Source organism: Hordeum vulgare, chromosome 6H (assembly GCF_904849725.1).
Source record: "Hordeum vulgare subsp. vulgare chromosome 6H, MorexV3_pseudomolecules_assembly, whole genome shotgun sequence".
In the NCBI taxonomy this organism is placed as follows: domain Eukaryota; kingdom Viridiplantae; phylum Streptophyta; class Magnoliopsida; order Poales; family Poaceae; genus Hordeum; species Hordeum vulgare.
The window spans coordinates 261857804-261883497 of record NC_058523.1 but is presented as its reverse complement, the minus strand read 5'-3'; the positions used below and the strand labels follow the sequence as shown (position 1 = coordinate 261883497).

The 25694-nt window shown below is 50.7% G+C and overlaps 1 protein-coding gene across 10 annotated transcripts in view; it reads right to left on the bottom strand.

The window, feature by feature from the left end:
* The window catches only part of LOC123402882, a 51023-nt gene that overhangs the window by 11962 nt on the left and 13367 nt on the right, over positions 1-25694 (bottom strand). For 6 of the 10 annotated variants that reach the window (XM_045096848.1, XM_045096844.1, XM_045096846.1 and 3 more), the window contains 2 exons: positions 16193-16305; positions 2164-2437 (listed from right to left, as the gene is read on the bottom strand). In XM_045096848.1, coding sequence (XP_044952783.1) covers positions 2164-2437; positions 16193-16305 — 387 coding nt within the window. Of the gene's footprint in view, positions 1-1702; positions 1865-2163; positions 2438-16192; positions 16306-25694 lie in introns of all 10 variants that reach the window. The other 4 variants (XM_045096845.1, XM_045096847.1, XR_006611362.1 and 1 more) reach the window with 3 other exon arrangements.

Genomic DNA, 25694 nt, shown 5'->3' with positions numbered 1-25694 from the left:
ATAGAGCAAGCAATAGCCTTCCAGTCGATGCCTCTGCTTTGCCTTCAGCCGGCCCGGCGCCGAGCCACCTCGTCGTGCTCTGCATTGCTCGCGAACAGGCCGGCTAGAGGGGCGAGGACCATGAGGTGCTCTTCATCCTAGGCGCCAGCGTCGGCTTCCTCCTCCAGTAGCGCCGTGAATGCCTCCTCGTCGTCGGCTTCCTCCTCACGAACACCTGGCGGGCGTGGCGGCCGCTGACGTGCCCGGAGCGTCGGGAAAACTAGACAAGAAGCGGGGGGGCGGGGGAGGGGCAAATCCACGGCGAAGACGATGGGGAGATAGTCTTTGTAGCAGCGACATGCAGATGGGGCGGCGTCCGAATCGGCACGGTGGCGGAGGGTGTGGTGCACGAGGGGTGGTTCCTGGAGAAGAAAATGCCTTTTTTCGCCTGACAAGGGGACCGGCGCGTCGTTTTTCCTTTCGCTGGCGCCCCCCAGCGCGCTGGGTTCGGGCTGGGACCGTCAGGCCCAATTTCGGCCCGAGACGACGAAAAACGGGCTCCTGGGGCGCGGCTGGGCCATTTTTGCCCCGCCGGCGAGAAAAATGGCAGGGGGGGCTGTTTGGGGTGTGGCTGGAGATGCTCTTAGTTGGGGGTATTGTGCGACCGGTTTCAAAGTTTAAGGTTGCAAATTAAACCGAGTTGTTAATTCGAAGTTGTAATGTGCACTTCTCTCTTTCTTCTCTGACTGACCTTACTTCTGAAGAAGCAGAATCCTTGCTCCAAGACGAGTTTGTGCAATGATTTTTTCCAGCGGCAACATCACAAGGCTCGGTTACATATGAAACACTATGCTGATGAAAATCACGCTGATAGGAACTTCCAAAAGGGGGGCATCTTTATGACAAGCTGCATCCCTATGCTCAACAGTCTCTGCCTGCCAGACCCTATCCGAAGATCTCTGTCAAGTGTTTTGGACCCTATAAAATACTTCACAAAATTGGTCTAATGGCTTAAGAAATAGAACTGCCTTCTACATCATGTGTCCCATCTGTCGCGGTTGAAGCAGCATGTGCCTGATCATTCGGCCTTTTTCTCTAAACTTCCTTCAGCTGCGGAGCTTGATACCTCTGAAGTTTCTCCGGCAGCAATCCTGGATCGTCGCCTCTTGAAGAAAGGCAACACTGCTCTGCTTCAGGTGCTCATCAAGTGGTCTTTCGCTGCTGGAGAAGATGACTTGGGAAGACTATGCCAATGCTCAAGCGTGGTTTCCAACTGCTGCAGAGGGGATGTCACACCAGGCTCAGCTACAGGCGTGTTCCTTAAGGGGTGGTGTTTAGTGGTGGCGTAGTAGTTGTGTGTGGGCCAGGGTGTCACTTGGGTGCGTTATTTATATGCCATGTTCCTTAAGGGGTGGTGTTTAGTGGTGGCGTAGTAGTTGTGTGTGGGCCAGGGTGTCACTTGGGTGCGTTATTTATATGCCATGAGCTGTAACAGGAGAGTTATCGAATGAATAGTGAAATTTGATCCTTCCCCAACTACTCGCTCTACTTCTTCCCAAATTCTTACCCCCTCCGTTACCCAAATACACTTGTATCCTATTACATGTCTTCAGGGAAAGTTCATTGGTACTCCCTTCGTAAAGAAATATAAGAGCGTTTAGATCACAGGGGGGGTAGAAATTTAAGGGGTAGCAAGCTCAGTGGCAGGAGAACAGTGGTGTACCTCCCCTTGGTTGCAAAGATAAATGTGTAGTTACGTATACGAGGTGTGAATCAATGAGGTTCCACGGTTCAGTACGCTAATTGATCAGTTACTAGCAATTACAGATTCAATGATTGAATAATTGGAAACAACAAAAGGGCATATCTGCCTGGTATATTTCATCTGCATAGGAAAGAAAAAACCCACGCAAGTAAATCAGTTTGCACATGCTTCCAGGTTAATCATCAGTACTTCATAATAATTTCATGAAACAAAGCACGTAGTATGGTGGTTTCATTATTTCTGCACCAAATTAAGTATAAAGTCGCAAATCGAAGTGCAACTTAGACCTCCTTTTGGACAATACATCTACCACCATCTACAGTGCATATTACCTATACAATAGCATGATAGCACAGAAGCAAAACTGCAAATCAAAATAAATTTTAAGATGGAATGGCGAAGCTAAGAAGATAAATCACCTGAGATGGAAAAGCCAGCAGTAGAGCTCTTATCTTCAGAAGAACAATATTTGCATCCTGGACAAGCTCTTCAACTTTGGAAATGGCATTTTGAACAGCTAAGAGCTGCTCCATAGTGTTCATTGAAGGTGGAGACGTCACCTTGACCTCAGTCATTGGCTTTCCTTGACTAGTTAGTCTTGTCAGCAGCATGACCATTGCTGATAACAGTATGACCATAACAAGAAAATAGACTACCCATCCCCTGTCTCGGCATAGAAGCATAGGGACATCACTAATATGAACGGATGAAAAATCATCAATTAGTTGACAAGCTGAAATCAAGATTCATCATATCCATGAATTTCTACTGAGTTCAGATTACTAGCAATATATATAGTACTTTGACTAAGCAACTCGGTGTTCCATCATGAAATCGTTCCATCATGAAATCGTAGCCGAACAACTTGTTCACCAATTGATGTTGTGGGATTGTCTGTATCCGCTGCTCCAGGATGAAATTCAAAACATAGTGGTCAGTGCAGTCGGTGAATGCATGTCCCCACAATTAAACCCATCAATGTTGCACTGCCTTAGTAGGCTCATTAGTTCCCTCTCATAGGCTTCCAGTTTGGCATGACACAGCGTTGCTATGCGCCAGCTCTAGAAAGTCGACAGGCCATTGTCCTGGTGAAGGACGGCGCTATGGCCAGAGTTGGAAGCATCACCCTCATCGATAAAGCTGGAGTTGAAAGTTGGCATCTGCAGGACTGGGGCTGTATGGAGGGTGCTCTCATGAAACACAGCCTTGGCTTCTTCACACTAACTAAACCCCTCCTTCAGTAGCTTGGTGAGCTGCGCTGCCATACTGCAAAAGTCCTTGATGAACTTGCGGTGGTAGCTTGTAAGACTGACAAACCCATCAGAGAGAGGATCAGGGTGGCAGGGTAGTCGGGATAGGGTTTGAGGTGAGAAGAGCACAGAAAGAAGAGAGGAGAGCAAGGGGACGAGGAATCAGTTTGTTCCCCAGGTCAATGGTTCATCTCGCCAGTTACCCATTATATTAAATAGCCTCAGTCTCTGGGCCACACCCAGTTCCAGTTTAAATCCCCCAACATGCCCCGGACCATCTCTGTAGTCCACTGTGTCATCGGGCACAGGTGTGACATTCTCCCTTTCTTCAGATGGAGCCCCTGTCCAGATGGCTGCCATCGGAAAGCGGAGCCTGAGAACGCCATAGTCCTCCGAGATGGCTGAGTCTCGGTGACAGGGTAACCACCACACCTTGAGTTGGATGACCAAGCCATTGTCGTGTTTCATCATGCGATGGCCGAGTATCTCCACAGGCGTCGGCTGTCAGATCGGCAGTGCACGGCAGCTCGGGAAACACTGGAGTGTAATGCGGCATGAATGGCTTAGACGGAGAAAATGTGGCTGTGGTCCGGAAGATCACTGTCTGACAGATTGCAGCACCTTGAATGGCCCAAAGTACTTGCATGTGAGCTTGTTGCAAGGCAACGGAGCTTTGGGCGTAGGGTTGCAGCTTGAGCAGGACCGCATCCCACACCATGAACATGCGCTCAAACAGTTGCGGTCAGCCTTGCGCAGGATGCGGGACTGGCCTCAAAGCAGCTGGGTGTGCTGCACCCAATCCGTGTCGTCAATCGCTGATGTAGAAGCGGTCGGCCAAGAGAGGGGTGGCACTAAGGTTGGATTCCTGCCCGTAGAGCACCTTGAAGGGAGACCAACTGAGCGACGAGTGAAATGTGGAGTTGTACCGAAGCTCCGACATCGGAAGCCAGCACCCCCATTTGCCCGGAGTGTTGTGGTGGTCGCAGCGAAGGAAATCAAGGCATTGGTTTACGCATTAACTTTGACCATCTGTTTGTGGATGATACACTATGGACTACCACAGCTTGGTGCCAACGGAGGTGAGCATCTCTCACCACATGTGGCTGGTGAAGACGCAGTCACAGTGGGACGACCGAGAACGCCCGCACCACTTGTACACTGAAGGGGTGGCAAAGCGGCATTAAGTGTGCGGACTTGGATGAAACGGTCGATGAAAGCCATGATCATGTCGAACCTGACAGACTAGGCAAGGCCCTTAACGAAGTCCATGATCAGGTCAGTCCAAGGCCCTTCCGGCACCGACAGAAGTTCAAGTAGGCCGGCTTGGTGTGTTCGTACTTGGCGTGCTGGTACACCTCGCACTGCCGGACAAAATCCTCAACGGCTTGTTTGAGCCCTGTCCACAGGAACAACCTGATGCACTGGTAGGTCACGCCAACCCAAAGTGGCTACCGACCACATTGTTGTGCAGCGTGCTCACTAGCTTCGCCTGCAGCGGTGTTGCATCCAACCCATACACACCAGTGGAAGCGAATGATGCTTGGCAAAAGCTTGCGAACGCATCTGTCTCGTACGAGTTAGTTATCCCCTGCATACAGCCGGGTTGCCAGACCATGAGAGCATCGACAAAGAGGATGTTGCACGCGTGAGACAGAGCATTGGCAGCGCCGTTCTCGATGTCGCGCTTGTATTGGAAGGTGAACCGGAGCCCCACAAGGTTGGACATCGCCGTCCGTTGCAAATTCGTCATGAGCTGCCGCGGTCGGTCAGGATCATGAATGGAACCGTTTGGAGGTAGGTGCACCACTTGTCCACATCCATCATGACAGTGAAGAAATCCATTCCTGATTTTTTTTTTTGTGGACGCCAAGGGCCATGCTGAAGAATGCCACGAATGGCTGCCTTGTACGAGGACGAACAATGCGTTGTCGCGGGCATCCGTCTCAATCGATGATGGCTTGATGAAGTCAGGCAGCGACAGAACGGGTGTCGTCACCATCACTTGATTAAGTGGCTCAAACACCATCTGGGCATGATCTGCCACTCAAAGCCCTTTTTTGTTAGCAGCGGGATAAGTGTCTTGAGAAGGATGACATACACGGGCACAAACTTTCAGTTTTTCGAGAAAACGCAGAGAGTGCGTTTCTTTGTATTGAAAAGGTAGAAAGTCAGTCTCAGAGGAGACGGTTACAACAGATTACACGCAATCCAGTGGACATCCCAGGATGGGGGCAAAACTACCCTAAGCCCCTTGTCCCCAGCTCTAGCCCAACATCTCATCTCATCTTTGATCCCCTCCGCGAGCTCGGGAAGCGACGGAGTGGCTTGATCAAATACACACGCATTCCTATGTTTCCAGATCATCCATGGGGATATCTTGCTCCGGTGCGGGGGCTGGTAGGCGCAGCCAGGAAAGAGCCTCATGCCAGGCTTGCCGCGAGAAGGGGCATGCCAGTAGCAGGTGGTGAATGGTCTCTGGCGCCTGATCGCAAAGCAGGCATCGCGTGTGGTGAGGTAGGCCGCGGCGGGCGAGTCTGTCCGCGGTCCAGCATCGGTCTAGGCTCACCAGCCAATGGAAAAACTTGACCTTCGGCGGAGCCCATCCCTTCCAGATTAGCTTCCAGGAGTGGCAAGCGAGGGATCCGTGGAAGGTGGCCTGATAGCATGATCGCGCCGAGTAGTCTCCATTAGCAGTCCATTTCCAGACGAGCCTGTCTGGCTCGGCGGACAGGGCGGTGTGCGTGACGCGTTGCCATGTCGTCAAGTATTGGCCAATCTCTTGCAGCCCCACTACACCGCGGATGTCTCGAGCCCACGCGTTGCCGGCGAGTCCATCCGCCACCGTCCGCACCCTCCTCCTGTTCTTGGGAATGCATCGGTACAGCATGGGAGCTAGCTCGCTGATCGACTGCCCATGCAGCCATCTGTCTTCCCAGAACAGCGCCGTGCGGCCATCGCCGAGCACCATGAAGGTGGAGGCATAGAAGAGGCCGAGCTCCTCACTGGAGAACTGCAGGTCCATACCTTTCCAGGCCCTGTCGGCGTCCGTCTTAGATAGCCAGAGCCACCACAGCCTAAGTGCTAGCCCAGTCCGCTCCAAATCTCGGATGCCCAGCCCTCCCAGAGCGAGGGGCCGGCTGACCGTGCGCCAGTTAACATGACAGTGCCCTCCGTGAGCAGCCGCACGGCCAGCCCAGAGGAAGCCGCGCTGTATCTTCTCTAGTTGTTTCAGGGTCTTCTTCGGAGGTGTCAGGGTGAGCATCTGGTGGATTGGGATTGCGCTGAGGACCGATCTGACCAATGCCAACCTCCCAGCTTTGTTCATGAGCCATGCTTTCCATGTCGGGAGGCGGCCAGCCACAGCATCGACTAGCGGCTGCATCTGAGCTGGCGTGGGTCGTCGGGTGGTGAGCGGAATGCCCAGGTAGGTGATGGGCAGGGTCGCCGCCTGGCAGCCCAATGCCTCGATCAGGGCATCGCTCTCCTCGTCGCCGTGTAGGGTCGTGGCCGAGCTCTTGCCATAGTTTACCCGCAAGCCCGACGCGGCCTCGAAGATGCCTAGGATGCCCTTCACCGCGAGCACCTCCTCCATCTCAGCATGGCAAAACAGCATCACGTCGTCGGCGTAGAGCGAAACGGCCGAAACAGTGCGTCGGGGGTGCAGCCGCCGGAGTATGCCGGCCTGGAGAGCCCGATGCATGAGGCGGCCCAGCGCGTCGACAGCGAGGACGAATAGCTGCGATGATGTGGAGTCCCCTTGACGCAGCCCGCGACGGTGCCAAATCGGGGGGCCAGGCACGCCATTGAGCATGACCCGCGTGCTGGCCGAGGAGAGTAGTATGGCTATCCACTCCCTGAACCTGTCCCCAAACCCATATTGGCGCAACATCTCGAAGAGGAACGGCCAAGATATGGAGTCGAAAGCCCGAGTGAGATCGAGCTTGAGCATGATGCGCGGGGCGCCCAAGTGGTGAAGCATCCGGAGAGACTGCCGGACTAGCATGAAGTTGTCGTGGAGGGAGCGGCCGGCAATGAATGCGTTCTGGTTGCGGCTGACTAGGCTGTCCAGCTTGGGGGCGATGCGCAATGATAGAACTTTGGCGAATAGCTTGGCCATGATGTGGATCAGGCAAATAGGCCGGTAGTCGCCCAGCTTTTGTGCATCCGCGCGCTTAGGCAGCAGGGTCAGGAGGGCTTGGTTGAGCTTAGCAAACCCTCTTCGACGCAGCAGGAATAGCTGGTCAAAGACATCCAGGATATCCTGCCTAATAATGCCCCAACAGGCCCGTAGGAACTCCGCGGAGAACCCGTCTGGCCCTAGTGCCTTATGCGCCGGCATGTGCTGCACCGCAGCCCAGATCTCCTCCGGGGTGAAGGGCGCATCCAGGCTGCCTAGGTCATCAGCCGTGACGAGCTGCTCGAGGTCCAGAGTGTGCTCACGGTCCACAGCAGTGCCCAGCAGCCCGTCAAAGTGCGTGAATGCCGCGTGGGCCATCTCGTCATGCGCACATAGCACATGTCCGTCAACTAGGAGGCTGTGAACGCGGTTCTTCTGACGCCTGAACGTGCACTGCTTGTGGAAGAAGCTCGTGTTGGCGTCGCCCTCGGCCAGGAAGGAAATGCGGGCACGTTGCCGCGCGATGGTGCGCTCCAGAGATGCCAACCCAAGGTACGCCACCTTGAGCTGCTTGCGCAGCCAGTCCTCTGCCGGGGCGAGCAGGCGACTCTCCATCGCATGGTCGAAGCGGGCGATCGCACAAACTTTCAGTAGAAGCCCATGAGGCCAAGGATACCTCACAGCTCGATGGCGTTGGTGCGCGTGGGCCAATGTTGCATGCTTGTCATCTTCTGGTTGTCTGTGGCGACACCAATCCGAGAGATCATATGTCCTAGGTACTTGATACCATTCTAGGTGAACGTGCAGTTGGATGCCTTGGCAAACAGTTGGTGTGGACGAATCATGTCGAGCAGCCGATACACCAAGATGTCATCCAGAAAGACAATGACAAACGTACGAACATGCACGGCAAAGATCGGGTCTACGAACATGCACGTCAAAGATTGAGTCCAAGAGTCATTGGAATGTTGTCGGTGCATTTGTCAACCCAAATGGCATGACTTGGAAGTGGAAATGTTTGTGGTGCGTCTTGAACGCCATTTTTGTCTCATCAACATGGTTCATCCAAATTTGGCAGTAACCGACGTGCACGTTGAGCTTGCAGAAGTAGGTCCCGCCGCTAGCTCGTTGAGTTCGTCGACAATTGGCAAAAGGAACTTGTTTTTTACTGTGATGTCAAGCATAGTCCACACAAAATGGGCATGTTCCATCCTTCTTCACGAGGAGTACGGGAGCGGCATATGGGCTCATGTTGTGCATGATCACCCCGCAGTGCACCATCTCGCTAACTTGGCGCTCGATCTTTTCATTTTGCAAATGAGAGTAACAGTATGGTCTAGCTAATTTAGTTACAAGGACCTATCTTGAATATCGTGTTGCACTCAGAGGGCCATCATCGCACTCTCGGGAGCTATTGACTTCAAACATAATTAGAAAACGCCAGGCGTAGATGACTTCAAACAGGCAAGGTGGACCAGCATTATCATGGATGCACTCCCATTGGCAAAGAGGGACGAGATCCCATGGTTGACCTGTTTTGTTGTGGCATGGTGCCGCCCAAACCCAGAATCGATCTTGGAGGGCCGTCCCAGTACTCAAGGGGGCTATTGACTTCACACACAAACAAAAGACGTAGGGCCTATATATCGTGTTGTAGACTTCAAACAGATGAGGCGTCCTAGCATCGTCACGGATGTGTTCCCATTGGTGATGGAAGGGATCCCACACATAGACAGAAGACGAGCTGTTGACTCCAAAAACACAAGGCAGCCCAGCATCCTCGTGGATGCACTTCAATTGGCAATGATGGACATGATCCCATGGTTGACTCGCTGTTAGGCGGCAAGGTGCCGCCCGAACACACGATCACTCTCGAAAGACCATCAGCGCACTCTAGGGAGCTATTGCCTTCAAACATCAGCAGAAAACGCAGGCCATTCAGACATAAACAAAAAACGCAGGGCCTAGATGGGAGCTATTGACTTCAAACAGACGACGCGGCCCAACCCATCGACGCCTAGATGGGAGCTATTGACTTCAAACAGACAAGGCGGCGAGGGATTGGATCCCATGGTTAACCCGTTGTGGGGTGGCAAAGGGTCGTCGCCGCACTCTAGGGAGCTATTAACTTCAGACATAAACAGAAGACGCAGAGCCTAGGTGGGAGTTGTTGACGTCAAACAGACAAGGCGGCCCAGCATCCACGGATGCACACCCATTGGCGACGAGGGATGGGATTCCAAGGTTAACCCACTGTGCGGTGGCGTGGTGCCGCTCTCAGAGAGTTGTTATCGCACTCTAGGGAACCATTGACTTCAAACATAAACAAAAGACTGGAGTTGTTGGCTTCAAACAGACAAGGTGGCCTAGCATCGTAGCGGATGCACTCCCAACATAATGCAAGCAAACTAACATACTGAGTCGGAACATTAGACGTCCCAGCCCCTGCAAACGCACCCTAAACTCAAGGACCTTTCTTGTTTGGGCGCGACTCCAGCATGAGGGTGATGACGTGGCCGCATTGGCGACGTAGTGAAAGGGACTTGGCTTGGCAAAGACGTCATGGAACTCGGCGAGGACGGCCTAAACTGGCGTAGCCACGTGTTGTCCTTCTGTTGGTGACCTAGAAGGTGTTATCTCCATGACTGCCATCGCACATATGTCGTTCCCGACATGCCACTTGAGCAAAGTATCAGGCTCTAGGGGAAGCAACGACGTTTGGTTTGTTGATCGGTCACCTTGCAATGTCACCTCTTGGCCTTGGTGAACGAACGTGGTCATTTTCTCTAGCTAATGGTAGTTCATCGGGCTATTTCGCCGACACTTCCATGCTCAAATTTCTATGATATCCGTTGAGCTTCATGACGCGCATGTCGGTTGTGAACTCATGGCCTTGCAACCACCAAATTGTCGGGGACGAACTTATCATAGCGAAGGCACTATCCGTTTGCAAGCTTGACATCCACCAGTGGTATGGGTGCGATGGTGGCACCGATATGATCAACGAACATCGTGTTGACGAAGTTGTACGTGATCCCAAAGTCGAGCAGCAGCAACATGTCTTGGATGTCTACAAGTATGCGCAAGAAAATCGTGCTTGTCGCTTCGGAGTCGGCGATGGTGTGAACGAAAAGCTGGCCGCACTCCAGTGCTGGGGCAGCGGATTACTCCATCAATTCTAGAGCGCGGACAGCATCATCAAAGAACAACTTGCCATAGTCACTGACCTTGATCGCGAGCACTCACCTTGATGCTTGCACTGATGCTCCCGGAGGTAATTGTGCCCACAGCAGAATAGAGCTCGTTTGTCCACCGATAATCTAGCAGATGCAGCTCGCACCAAAATTGTTTGGAGGCCGTCGTGAAACTCGTGGTCGAGGAGAGGTAGGGATGTAAATGGTGCGATAACGGTGCCGCAATGCTCGTTAGTTCGCATAGTAGTTCGTTTCCCAGGAAAAACTTGAACTATTAGACCAATAAGTTGGCTTAAACGGGCTTAAACAATGTGCCTTTACATCCCTAAGGAGGGGTCGTTGCAGGGAGCAAAGAGGTAGGCGCTTGACCCGCCGAATTTCTCTTGGGTGTGTGCACACACAAAGGCGTGCATGATGCTTTTCGACGCCTGAAGGCGCACTGCTACGCACAACTTGTCTTCCAACCAAAGGAAAGACTGGGAGATAAAGAATCAAGGATTGACGAAGTTGTGCAGCAAAGTCAAATGGGAATTGATGTTTCGAATGCCCGACAATAAACCGCCACCAATCTAGTCTGCCTCAACCGCAGCAAACAGTTCATCACAAACTCAAATTCGTCAGATCCAAATTCCTCCAACAGAGCTGCCTTGAGGGTTTCCCATGTGAAAATGCGCTGGGATTGTCGGTATGTGCGAAGCCAGTGCATCGCATGCTCTTCAACATAGAGCATTGTGGTGGTCACCCATTGATGCTACGAAATTTTGTACAGCTCAAAGTAGGCCAGGCAATGATCCAACCAAAGGCGCAGGGCAGTGTTGTCGTAAGTTGGGAAACCGTGGTGCGGGGACTTGACATAGCCATTGCCACCGGCTTGGAGCAGCCTGCGAGATGACCGGCATATCATACGATAGATGTGTGGCGGTCATCTTGTTGGCTAGCCCATCTTTGGCAGTGGCGGGGTCAGCAAAGGTGTGGTGGCAAAGCATAATTCCAATGGATCGCAGGTTCGCACCTTGGGCTCATCAACATCTGCTTGGCTGAGGTGGATTTGTTTCCTCATCCCTTACAAATCGGTGGTGACTTTCTTGTTGAACTGGAGCTAGGCCTCATGGCGCTGGTCCAAGATGGCCGCCTGGTCATTGAGGCGCTTGAGGATCATGTCGAGCAAGGACTTCATCTGATTTTCACTCCATGGCTATAAGGATGTTGCATGTCTAAGCACAAGGTTTGGATTGCTCCATCGTTAACGCTCCAAGCCAATCCAAAACCTACCAAAGGGATTTTGCATCATGTTCACCAAAGCAAAATCACACCCAACAAAGTGGATATACGAATCGGGTCAAGAGATTCACAAGAACTACGGAAGCTGGGTTTGGGGGCGGGGGGATTTAATTATCAGATTGTGATGAACCCGTCAGAGAGGGGATAGAGTCACAAGGTGTGGACATAGTTAGGATAGGGCTTAAGGTGAGAAGAGCATAAAAAGATGAGAGGACATCGAGGGTGCCAAGAACCAGTTCATTCTTCCGATCGATGGTTCATCTCGTTAGTTACACAGGTTAAATAGCCTCACTCTCGGGGCCACACTTGGCTCTAGTTTACATCCCTCATAGTGCCCAAGGCCCAACATGCCCTTGGCATCTCTCTAGTCCACTGTGTCATCACGCACAGGTGTGACAAAGACTGAAGCCTCATAGCACATCCGTTAACATCAATAGTAGGGTTGGCTCATCTGCCACAGATGGACCTTGTCAATCCGTGGGCAGACCATCTGCAGAAATCACATGGCTGAGGTACGCCACGGATGCAACACCGAATGTGCACTTGGACCATTTGAGGAAAAGAGTATCTTGTCGCATAACCTCAAACACAAGACGAAGATTGATGCGAAGCATTCCATAGACATCACCATGCATCATCAACCCCACAAGCTCCAAGTGGACCGGTGCCATTGACACCGAGGTGACTTTGTTACTCTTCGGGCTCCATATGCATTCATATGAGATATGTCTACTACCTAATTCCAAACCTTGTGCATGCGTAGGTACAAAGGAATCGAGCATGCGTAAGTGAGGGAAGAAGACCAAGCCATGGACGAGAAAGGAGAGCAAGAGGAAGAAGAGCTTGAAATTGACAGGGCTAGAAATTGCTTTTCGTTCCCAGTTACGAGTGTCCATCATGTTCCACCTCCAAATCGTGAAGATCGGGTCACCCAAAGACTTGCCCTATATCAAAGATGGCCGCAATGCTCCAACCATGATGAGCAATAAATAAGGATATAATCAAACAAGACAGAAAAACAGCGGTAGAAAAGCTAAAGGATCTCGTTGATCAAGTCCTAGAAAGTCGTTGGGGCATGCCAAAATGCCTAACTAGGAACTTGTAGTCGGCATTGTGCGTGCGAAAGATTGTCTTGGTGTTGTTATTACGTGTTTGGTGAAAACCAGAACATAAATCAAGCATGTTGAAGAAGCATCCTCATCAAGAAGTTCATCCATCACAGAGATGGGGAAATTATGTGATTGTTGTTAAGGTTGCTATATGTTAGCCACGTAATAACCCCTATGGGTTTTCTGCATATTTACCACACATGTACATGTATATATATCACCCTATCGCTTCATGGAAATATAATTTGTTATTTCCCAAACGTGGTATTAAAGCCTAGGATTTTTCTTTCTCCTCTGCACATACAACTCATGCTTCCATGAAAAATATAATTTCCAGTGCCTTCCAGATCAATCATTTATCCCACCATCTTCAATCTTCTTATCTAATTAACTTTCTACCCTGCAATAGCATGCATTCAGCTATTTCCCTGTGATCGAAGCCATTCCGCACAGTGCAGATAGAATTTCCCCATCACAACCTCCCGTATTATGACAAAGAGGCTTTCATCCAGAGCTCCCCTACGGCGGTCCTTAACACAACAAGAATCATCGTCGAGAATGTCGTGACTGTATTAGTGTATATGTGGATTGCCTAGCCTTTTCCATCAGTTCAGACTTTTGGTTGTGTTGCCTAGTGGATGAAGCTTAACATGGTATCAGAGCCTAAGGTCTTGAGTTCAAGTCCTGTCTTTCTCAATTTATCTAAAAATTGTTGATGCCCCCCTTTGTGTTCCAGGAATAGGCCTCTTGAGCCATACCTCCGAGTCTATTCACGTCCTGGCTTTCTCAATTTATCTAAAAATTGTTGATGCCCCCCTTTGTGTCCAGCTATAGGCCTCTTGAGCCATACCTTTGAGTCTATTCACATGTTGACTTTCCGCGTCACACGTGAGAGAGGTGTTGAAGTGTATATGTGGATTGCCTAGCCCTTTTCATCAATTCAGACTTTTGGCTGCATTGGCTAGTGCATGAAGCTTAAAATGGTATCACAGCCCAAGGTCTTGAGTTCAAGTCCTGGCTTTCACAGTTTATCCAAAAAATGTCATTGTGCCCCTTTATCCACATATAGGCCTCTTGAGTCATACCTCTGAGTCTATCCACATGTTGACTTTCCACGGCACACATGAGACAGTGTGTTGAAGTGTATATGTGGATTGTCTAGCTCTTTCCATCAGTTTGGACTTTTGGTCGCTTTGGCTAGTGCATGAAGCTTAACAACGACAACTAGAGTAAGTAATTTGACCAACAGAAAAGAGTTGCATGGTAAGCCGAGGAACATGAGCCATAGGGGAAACAAAAAATGACAGAATGCTCGGTGTACCTGGACGAGCAATAGGAAGAGAAGTACCATCGGCAATAAGAACATAAATAGGGAATCCAAAGGTCTAATGGATGGCAAAGAGGAAGAATCATATGTCATATGGAAAGAGGCTCTAGAATCGAGAATCCATGGGGATGTACCTGACCTAAGAGGAGGTGGTCGCTTTGCAGCTGAACTTGCAGAACATGTCCATGAAGAACCCGAAGCTGCAAGCAGACCTTGTCACACAATATCATGCGCAGTTAGAGAGGCAACTGAAGAGGTCGATGTAGAAGCACAAGTCCCTAAAGAAGAGTCACGTCACATGTGTTGCTTCTTGTAGCAACCATACTCAACTTGAACATCGCTGCCGCAATAGGGGAAACGAGGACAACAACTACTAGAAGAAGGGTGACTGTCGCTGCCTACTGGAGACGGTAGAAGAGGCGGATCACTGAAGCGGGAAGCAGCCACTTCGGTAGGTAGTGCAGCAGGCGAGCGTGGAGCGAGCTCTGAGAGAACTTACAGTAGACTAGCACCACACAAACTAGTCTCCTTAGTGCCTCCAGAAGAGACACGGGGCACAAGCGAAAAAATATTTGGGCCCATCGCGGCTCAAACTCCTTGTGTTGCCGGTACAATAGCTCGTAAATGAACAATTTGGCAACACACGCACAAGAGCCACAACCAGCAGAATATCAAGCCGGCGCCAAATAGCAGATCTTTGAACAAAGAAATCGTCGATAATGGAATGATCCTGCCATAGTGCGTACTTCCGACGAACCACTGACAAGTACGGAACATCTCGGGCAGGAGCCTACGGCTTAGGCTCCACAGTGGCAATAGGGCGACGCGGACATGTGACCTCACCAAAGAGAAGACAAAGGCCATGCAGGTGAATGCACATGAGGCAAACCGAACATGGTGTAGTGAACATTGTCAAAATCATCGAGCGACAAGAGATGGTATGATAGCTCGAGAGTGAAGACATTGTACTTTTTTTGGCTTACCCTTCCTTTTTCAGATCCAATCTATAAGAGGAAACATAAGAGGGGCCTTGGCAACCGCCTTAGTCTCACAACGAGGAGAGCACTGGGCATGTGTGTACAAAGGAGACAGAGAGGCCAAGCTAGCATGATCGTTGGCATCGACTAAGGCAAGTGGGTGTGACTGGTTGCGGTGGCGGCCTAGTGATGGCTTCCTATGGCGATGGTCTCCTAGAGATAGTGGCGACCCAACCTACGTTTGTGAGCACCATCGCCAAGCTAGTTTATAGTCGGTCCAACTCGGTCTTTCTCCAAGCTCAATGGAGGTGGCCGGTGAGTGAGCGCTTCTCGGGCCCTTTTTGGAGCTTGACTGGCTTCATGTACCTTCCGTTGCCACGGCCGCTAGTCTCTCCGCCCCAATTACCTTGTCTAGCAGCTCTTTCCATCAATGTCTCGATCATCTATGTGACTCTCGTATGTCGTATTTAGTTCATTGTGGTCTTATGGGGTCTATCCTAGGAGATGTGCCTTTAGATAGTCAGGGTTGTAAAAGCTTGGTAAAAAGATACAATTAACTTATCCTCGTAAAGAGATAATGGCTTAGCGTTCTTTTGATCTTATTCATTCTGATATTTGGGGTCAAAGCTCCCTTCATTTCGAAAGAGGGTCTCGGTATTACATTACTTTTATAGATGATTTCTCATTGAACTTGGAAATATTTATGTCTTCTACTGTGAGATTCTTCCTGTATATCAGCAGTTGGTTTATTTGGCAGCCGCAAATGCAAGTCATTATAGGGATTTCGACAAAGCGAGTTTATTCATTACTAAAGCCGAAGTCAGTAGGAGTACTATTAAGAAGAAATTCAGACCTCGAGCTCGTTGGTGAGTATATCTCCCATTTGTGGGGCGGATTCCTAGCTAAGTAGGGCACACTTGCTTAGTCCTCTTGTCATGGTGCTCAAACTCAAATGGTGTTGTGACCAAATGGACTTCCATTATCCACCAAAAAAAGTACTAAAAGCAAACATCAACCCATTCTCTACACAAATATTAACACATGCAAGTCCCCACAAGTTTATGTTGGCAGTCTCCTTCCATGAGATGTAGCACAACATGATCCTTGCCTTTATTTATTAGTATGTTCGATAGTACACAATAACCAACCACTGCATAAGGAAAATAAAAATATATATGGGCAAAGCAGCATACCTTATGATAATAGAAGAAGATACCAAGCAAAAGACGAATGACTTCAAAGGCTCATCCCACAATGCCAACGATACCAAAAGCCTCCAAAGCTCACTAACCGGTGATAACAATTCCTAGATACGATTAAATCATTATATTCAAAATTGTCCATATGAAACACAAATTTTGACATTTGACATACATGGTTGGTGCAATTGTATCGAAAACATAAACCATCGAAGAAAGTACACATGTAGAAAAGAGAACTGAATTGCAGGTTACTGAACTTTGGTTAGTTACGCTAGGCCATAGAACTTACAAGTTGCAGGTTATTGTAGATCATGAGCATGCCAGCTTGGGTGCATGACAAGTGGCGCGGAATGTCTATTCATGACCACTGTATGGGGAGCACATGCGCGGCATGTGACAAAAAGTATGGAAATTTGTTGTAATCTACATTACACTCCTAAATGACAGGTCTAACAATTCCACCAAACCCTACCTTTTGAGTTCCGGTGAACTAAAATGCTTTCATTAGGAATTTCAATTGGAAGAGTAATAGACTAAATTTACATGTTCAAAAAGGGATATAGATGGTACATTTCCAGTCCATGGACGATTTATAGAGCAAATGTAACAATTTTCCAACTTTGAAGTGTGTGCATAGATACACTTCAGCTTGAAATTGCAAGTGTGCATGATGCAAATATCTCTAACAAAGGAGCACGGGAGGCTTTGTGGCACCGCTTTCTCCCTAAGTGACCCCTCGACACCCGGTGGTGCCGCGATGATGGTTCTTGCCTACCACTTCCAAGGTGGTGTAAATTTCCCCTTGTCCACTTTCCTCTACTCTATGATGCATTTATACGGAATCTAGCTTTTATCACTTGGCCCTAATTTCGGTTGTCTTCTTATCCGCCTTCATGCATCCTTCCGAGCGCTTCATCGGGGATCCAATAAGATCCGGATCTCTTCCACAACTTTTTGCTTAAGGTGAATGCGAACTTGGAGGCGCCCACAAGGTCCGGTGTTCCTGTCTGTTCTCGATATGCACTGGCAAAGGTTGGGCCTTCACCAAGATGCAGCCCCGCAATTCTTGGAGTTATGACAAGGCCGGCCCGACGAAGTGGTGGGTTATCGTGTCTGATGAGACTGGTGCCTACAAGTTTGTTAACGACCGACTACTCAAATTAGACAAGTGGGACTCGTGTCCAACTAACTGTAGTTTCCTTACTCATATGGTGGCGGTCATCAAAGATTTGTAGGACGGGCAATGCACGGACATCCATGTTGTGGGCGGCTTCTTGGTTTGGTGTTTGATCCTAGTCTGGACAGAGGAGGTGAGTTTCTTGACCCAGTCGCGGGCCTTCCAATTTTCAATGACCTATTTTCGCTTAGGCCTCTCTAAGTCTGGTGCGTTCATGGGGCAAGAAGCGCACAGCCAACAAAACCAAGCAAATGAAGCGCCCAATAATCAGGAGAGCAGTCAAAAGATGAGCAGAGAATGACTGAATGTTGCTGAGATAGGTGAAAGTGGAGACAGCCTGTTATGACCAAAGGCCCAGTTAGCCCAGTATCTTAATAATATTAGGGGCTTAGCCCAAGTTATCTTAGTTATCTTAGAGTCCAAGTTATCGAGATTATATAAACCGATGTAAACAGCTCTTTTGGAATCAAGCAATAAGACAATTCTATTGCCCGGCACCCAGAGGAGCCGGAACCCTAACCCTAGCCACCGCCTCCTCTACTCGCCGCAGCCTCCTCCCTACGCCGAGACGGCGCCGTCGCGCCGGCCACGGCGCCCTCGTCTCCTCCAACCTCTCTCCTATCCTTATAACCTAAGCAGAGGGCCAGTAGAACCCTAGTTTCTACCAGTTTGGTATCAGAAGGCTCTGGTTCGATCATGTCATCACCGCCGCCCGTCTCCACCGTTGCGCCGTCGTCCCCCACCACCACTCCGATGATCTCCACGGCCGATGGGCCGCACCTGCCTACGCCGGCCTCTTCTGTCGCGCCGCCTCCGGCCGTCCTCACCCCGGAGGAGCTGACCAGCGCGATCCGCGACCTGGCTACCGCCATCCAGGGCATCCAGCTATACCTGGCCGCGCCCTACGGGCCGCAGCCAGCCGCACCACCACCAGCCAGCGCCGGCCCATCCTGGCCGCCCTGGCAGCAGCCACTGCTGGCGGCAACCGCCGCGCTCGCCTGGCCGCTGCAGCCAACACTACAGCTGCCTCCGCCACCCTCGGCCGGGCCGCTGCAGCCGACCCTGCAGCTGCCGACGCCGCCACAAACCACCTCGGGGCCGCGCCCTACCTCTGCGACGGGGGTGCCGATCCACCAGCTCCGGTTTCCCCCCTCGCCGTCGCCGCTACCGGCCTGGGTGACCGAGTCGTCACAGCCGGTGTACACAACGGCCTCGGCGCCGCCGCACATCCAGTCGCCACCGGCGCCACCCCTCCAGTACGGCGGGCCCTCCAGCTTCGCCGGCCCCGACGGGTACCCGGCGCCGACCCCTGCACTACTCCACTCCGATGAGCCGTACCGCCAGGGCGGCCCTACCCACACGTTGCCGCGCTTCGCCAAACTGGACTTCGCCACCTATGACGGCACGGAGGACCCCCTGAGTTGGCTCAACCAATGTGACCAATTTTTTCGAGGGCAACGAACGCCAGTGTCGGATCGCACCTGGCTCGCTTCATATCACCTCTGAGGTGCCGCACAGACATGGTATTGCGCTCTCGAGCATGACGAGGGCGGCATGCCTCCATGGGAGCGTTTCCGCGAGCTCTGCCTCCTATGCTTCGGGCCTCCGATCCAAGGGAGCCGGTTGGCGGAGCTTGGCCGCCTACCCTTCACCTCCACGGTGCAGGACTTCGCCGACCGCTTCCAGGCCCTGGCGTGTCACGCGCCTGGCGTGACGACTCGCCATCGAGCCAAGCTCTTCGTCGGGGGCCTCCCCGACCACATCCACCTGGACGTCAAGATGCGTGGACCACAGGACATCCAGACGGCCATGTACTATGCCCGCACGTTCGAGCAGCGGGCGATGGCTATGCAGCAGGCGTTCCCGGCCCAGGCACCTCGCCCACCCCCTCAGCCGGCTATGTCTGCACCCAGCCGGCCTGCCCAGCCGGCGATAGGGACGCCCGCCACAGCAGCAACTCGACCGTTCCGTCGGCTAACCCCGGCCGAACAAAACGAGCGTTGTCGTTAGGGGTTATGTTTCAACTGCGATGAGCCCTACGTGCCAGGCCACGTCTGCCCGCGCCTCTTCTATCTGGAGGCGGATGACTATGTCGCGGAGGATACAGCTCCCTCCGAGCTTGCCGAGGCGACAGCCCCGGCGTTAGCCACCGCTCTCGTGGTCTCCCTGCATGCCCTTGCCGGCATACGAACGGAAACAACGATGTTGTTGCCAGTGACGGTTAATGGGGAGCGCCTCTTAGCTCTCCTGGACACGGGCTCTACACACAACTTCCTGTCCGCGTCTATCATGCATCGCCTGGCCCTCCAGCCGACGGGCGGCGAGCAGCTTCGAGTTACCATGGCCAATGGTGACCGGTTCCGCTGCCACGGAATTGCGCAGCAGGTTCCCATCCTCATCGGCGACGAGTCATTCGCCATCACGTGCGTCGGCATCGACTTGGGCGACTACGACTTCATCCTCGGCGTCGACTTCTTGCGGACGCTCGGACCCATCCTTTGGGACTTCGACGCACTGACCATGACTTTTTGGCGTCAAGGGCACATGGTGCAGTGGAAGGGCGAGGGTGGCACTTCTCAAGCAGTTCCCTCAGCTGTCGACCGCCATAGCAGACTCTGAGCCGCCCCTGTTGGCTCATCTCCTGCAGCGGCACGGAGACCTTTTACCGGTGCTCCTTGTTCACAAGCCCGCGGGCCTGTGGCGTTTCTGCCTCAATTACCATGCTCTCACGGCCACGACGACGAGGGTCAATTTTCCTATACCGGTCATGGCGGAGCTCCGGGAAGAGCCGCAAGGGCCACGCTTATTCCCTACGCTCGACTTGTGTTCTGGCTACCATCACGATCACTTCAAGTTTTTGGTGATCCTTTTCGGTCTCTCCAATGCGCCGGCGACATTCCAGGCCTTGATCCACGACGTACTTCGGACTAGCTCAACCCTTCGAAGGCACCTTGGGAACAGCTCAAGGAATTCCGCCAACATTTTCTAGACATCCAGCTCGAGGACGAGCTGTTTGCGCAGGCGGGGAGAAATGTTATGACCAAGGCCCAGTTAGCCAAACTGGCCCAGTATCTTAATAATATTAGGGGCTTAGCCCAAGTTATCTTAGTTATCTTAGAGTCCAAGTTATCTTAGTTATCTTAGAGTCCAAGTTATCGAGATTATATAAACCGATGTAAACAACTCTTTTGGAATCAAGCAATAAGACAATTCTATTGCCCGGCTCCCAGAGGAGCCGGAACCCTAACCCTAGCCACCGCCTCCTCTACTCGCCGCCGCCTCCTCCCTACGCCGAGACGGCACCGTCGCGCCAGCCTCGGCGCCCTCGTCTCCTCCAACCTCCCTCCTATCCTTATAACCTAAGGCAGAGGGTCGGTAGAACCCTAGTTTCTACAACAGCCCTAGCCCAAAAGTGAGGCAGAAGAGAGGTAGTGATACTTGCGCTCAGCCACGCCATTATGAGCATCAACACCAGGACAAGAAAACTGAGCAAGAGTAGCTTGCTCAGCAAGGACTCCACACAACAAATTGGATATATACTCTCCAGCAAAGTCAGCACGAAGCACACCAATATGCATATGAGTGTGAACCATCGTAGCAAAACGCTTATATATAGACAAGTCCTCACTACGAGAAGACGTAAGATATCCATGTGTGTGGAGAGAAATCATTTATCTTCCTACTTATAATGGTTGGAGTTGGTGGTGAGTTCACAACTTCACATATGAGTCCAACATCCTTTCTAAATAAATAAATACACGCGTCCCCAAATGTGGAACTAACAACCTTCCAAGACATATATAAACAAATATCCTTTACTCATATGTGGGATCTATCATAAAAAAACAAATAAACTATGCGAGGCCATTTTTTATAAAAGGCACAAATAACAAAGACAAATATGTGAGTTCAGTTCAAAATCGATCTTGGTTTAATTCTCTTCCCAACCTACTATGGCCATTTAAGATTCTATGATGTTGCATGTCTTTCACTGTATTTTTGCTATCTTTTCTAATGGTAAATCACACAGCGGTCATAAAAGACAATATCGTTATTTCACCACCTCTAAGCCAATGGTTTCCACGGGCATCATGCTAGTAAATATAATATAGTAGTGACAGACTCCTTTCGAGGCAAAGGGAGCTAGACCCCATATATAAGTGAACAAGGTCAAAAGGATGTTGAGACACGGCCTCGCTATGTGGATAAGGTAACAGACATGTTTACCAAGCCGGCAACCCTGACATCTAAAGACACCGCCGGAGATGGATCCAAGGAAACCACTTCAAACTAAGGATGAAAGACGAGGGCCACACAAGTGACAAAGGCAATGATGCCACTGAAAAGGGTTGGTAGATAAGGCAACAGAGGTGGAGAGAGTGCAGCCGTGGCACAGAGGGAAGTTGAAGTCCATCAAGCTCCGGAAGGCCCTTGGAGTCACGGCGTCGGGGGCCAACACCAAGGAGAGCACCAGTGTGACGATCCTAAACAAAACATGAGTCAAAGTCAAGAATGACGCTACAACCACAGAGTCAACAATCTAACTAGAAATGAGATGCATGGTATGTTCGGGAACATGGGCAACATCAGGAACATGAAAAGACAAAGTAAGAATGCCTTGGCCATTAACCGGAAGGATAGCACCATCAGGAGCAACAACATGAATAGGAAAATCGAGAGACAGAATAGAGGACGAAGTGGATGAATCATGAGTCATATGAAAAGATGCTCCAGTATCAAGAATCCTTGAAGATGTATGGGCTAGTGTAGAAGATGGTCTAACAGTGCCAAAAGAATTTGTAGCAGAACCAACAGAACATGTTGATGTAAAACCGATAGTCGTACCTGGTAGGCATCGAAGTCGCATAATGTCCTGCTTAGTCAAAGGCTCAACTGAAGAGCTCGACGTCGATGCACCCGGCAAAGGAGAACCGAGAGCCAAGCGGGTTGCGAAGTTGCGCACTCTCCTACTCAATGAAGGACACAGCTGAACTAGTGGACGTAGCAGCACCAGGAGAGGAGCAACAACCACCACCTAGCCACTACAGGAGGCGGTGTAGCATGACCAGAATCATCTTCAAAAGCCGATGAAGGAGACGAGGGCGCATGCAAACAAGCACCAAGTGCCAAGAAAAGGTGCATGTGTGAGGTGCGGACGATGAAGCAATATGCACCAACACTAGAGATGGAAGTCGCGAGTGCAGACGACACAGAGCAACAATCACCAAGTGGGGAGGTCACGGCAGGCGTTACTAAAGAGCGACCACCACGGCCTGCGGAAGACGTCAAAGGAAACATCACAAGTGGATGAGCACCGAGCACCGAGGAAAGGCACATGTGCGAGACAGTCAATGTAATAAACACCGCCAAGAGTCAGTGGACGGGGATGAAGATGCATACCCGATGAAAACACCATACATGTATTTTTCTACTCTTTTTTTAAACCGAGCAGAAAAGAATCACGGGCTGGCGGGTGAAACATGCCAGCAAAAGAGGATGGCACAAATCAACCAAGCTTGCTAACATGAGAAACAAACAAGCAGCTTTCCTACTCACGCAAGGAACAGGAGGAAGCATGACCAGTGAAGGAGATTGTGTGCACGTGCCGGCGAGAAACAGCAAGATGCATTCGTGCATGCGCGGTTGGGTGGCAGCCTTGTAGATGTGTGCATGTGCAACTGGGCAGTAGCCCTATAGATGCATGCGTGCATAGTTTTTTTTAAGGCATGCGTGCATAGTTGGGCAACAACAACCAGGAAGGCGTCAACCTAAATGCCAGAGAGAGGGACAACACAGGTCTGGCGCAGGGAACCAACTTGAGAAATATGGCAACGACGATCGAAAGGACCTGGTGCGGGAGTACTTCCGCGACCTAGAGACGTTCCAATTCGATTAGGAGACGGACAGCGCAGCGTCCGGGACCTAAATGAGAGGCGATGGTGTGGATCAGAGGCGGGGTGGTGCAATGCAACAACCGAGAGGTGCGACGGCGACGGGAGGAGAGAGCAAAGACAGCCGGCAAGAAGATGACGACGTCGCGACAGAAGGATCACAACACGAGTTGCGTGTGCGAAAAATTGACCTAGGCTTTAAAATCTTAGGAAATATGCAACTTATTCCCACGGAGGCATAGGGCAATACATATACATGGAAAGGTGCAGGAAATATGCAAAAAGCGTCTTATAAAATGAGGAAAATACAAAAGGTAGACGGCTATATATAGAGTACTCTAACAGGAAGATCATAGGAGGCACCGGCGCAATGAGGACCCAAGTGGCGACGGTCATTTCATAGTTCCGGCCATCACATTCGACCGCGAGTTCAAGGGAGCCTTGGACCATGATGGTGTCTTTCGGCATGATAGCTTTACCATCATGTAGATGTGATCCAATATGACCATGAATTGTGCAATCGCATGGCGGACTATCATGGCGATGTAGACCACCTTTAAGTCAACAACCTCGAAAGTGCACCGCTTGTTGAATTATCTGCTTTCTCAAAGATGACGGCAAGTGTGACATACAACAACAACAACAACAACAACAAAGCCTTTAGTCCCAAACAAGTTGGGATAGGCTAGAGGTGAAACCCATAAGATCTCGCGACCAACTCATGGACTCATGAGTCTGGCACATGGATAGCAAGCTTCCACACACCCCTCTCCATGGCTAGTACTTTGGTGATGCTCCAATCCTTTGGATCTCTCTTTACGACTCTTCCCATGTGAAGTTCAGTCTACGCCGGCCTCTCTTGACATTATCAGCATGCTTTAGCCGTCCACTGGGGCTTCTAGAGGCCTGCGCTGAATATGCCCAAACGATCTCAGACGATGTTGGACAAGCTTCTCTTCAATTGGCGCTACCCCAACTCTATCACGTATATCATCATTCCGGATTCGGTCCTTCCTTGTGTGGCCACACATCCATCTCAACATGCGCATCTCCGCCACACCTAGTTGTTGCACATGTCACCTTTTAGTCGGCCAACACTCAGCGCCATACAACATTGCGCGTCGAACCGTCGTCCTTAGAACTTGCCTTTTAGCTTTTGTGGCACCCTCTTGTCACAGAGAATGCCAGAAGCTTGGCGCCACTTCATCCATCCGGCTTTAATTCGATGGTTCACATCTTCATCGATACCCCCATCCTTGTGCAACATTGACCCCAAATATCAAAAGGTGTCCTTCTGAGGCACCACCTGCCCATCAAGGCTAACATTCCCCTCATCCTCTGGCCTAGTAGTACTGAAAGCGCACCTCATGTACTCGGTCTTAGTCCTACTAAGTCTAAAACCTTTTGATTCCAAGGTTTGCCTCCATAACTCCAACTTCCTGTTGACCCCCGTCCGACTATCATCGAGTACCACCACATCGTCCACAAAGAGCATACACCATGGGGTATCTCCTTGTATATCCCTTGTGACCTCATCCATCACCAAGGCAAAAAGATAAGGGCTCAAAGCTGACCCCTGGTGCAGTCCTATCTTAATCGGGAAGTCATCAGTGTCACCATCACTTGTTCGAACACTTGTCACAACATTATCGTACATGTCCTTGATGAGGGTAATGTACTTTGCTGAGACTTAGTGTTTCTCCAAGGCCCGCCAATAACATTCAGCGGTATCTTATCATAGGCCTTCTCCAAGTCAATGAACATCATATGCAAGTCCTTCTTTTGCTCCCTATATCTCTCCATAAGTTGTCGTACCAAGAAAATGGCTTCCATGGTCGACCTCCCAGGCATGAAACCAAACTGATTTTTGGTCACGCTTGTCATTCTTCTTAAGCGATGCTCAATGACTCTCTCCCATAGCTTCATTGTATGGCTCATCAATTTAATTCCATGATAATTAGTACAACTCTGAACATCCCCCTTGTTCTTGAAGATTGGTACTAATATACTCCGTCTCCATTCTTCTGGCATCTTGTTTGCCCGAAAAATGAGGTTGAATAGTTTGGTTAGCCATACTATCGCTATGTCCTCGAGGCCTCTCCACACCTCAATGGGGATACAATCAGGGCCCATCGCCTTGCCTCCTTTCATCCTCTTTAAAGCCTCCTTGACCTCTGACTCCTGGATTCGCCGCACAAAACGCATGCTAGTATCATCAAAGGAGTCGTCCAGATCGATGGTAGAGCTCTCACTCTCCCCATTTAACAGCTTGTCAAAGTACTCCCACCATCTATGCATAATCTCCTCGTTCTTCACCAGGAGTTGCTCTGATCTGTCCTTGATGCACTTGATTTGGTCAACATCCCTCGTCTTCCTCTCTCGGATATTGGCCATCTTATAGATGTCCCTTTCGCCTTGCTTCGTG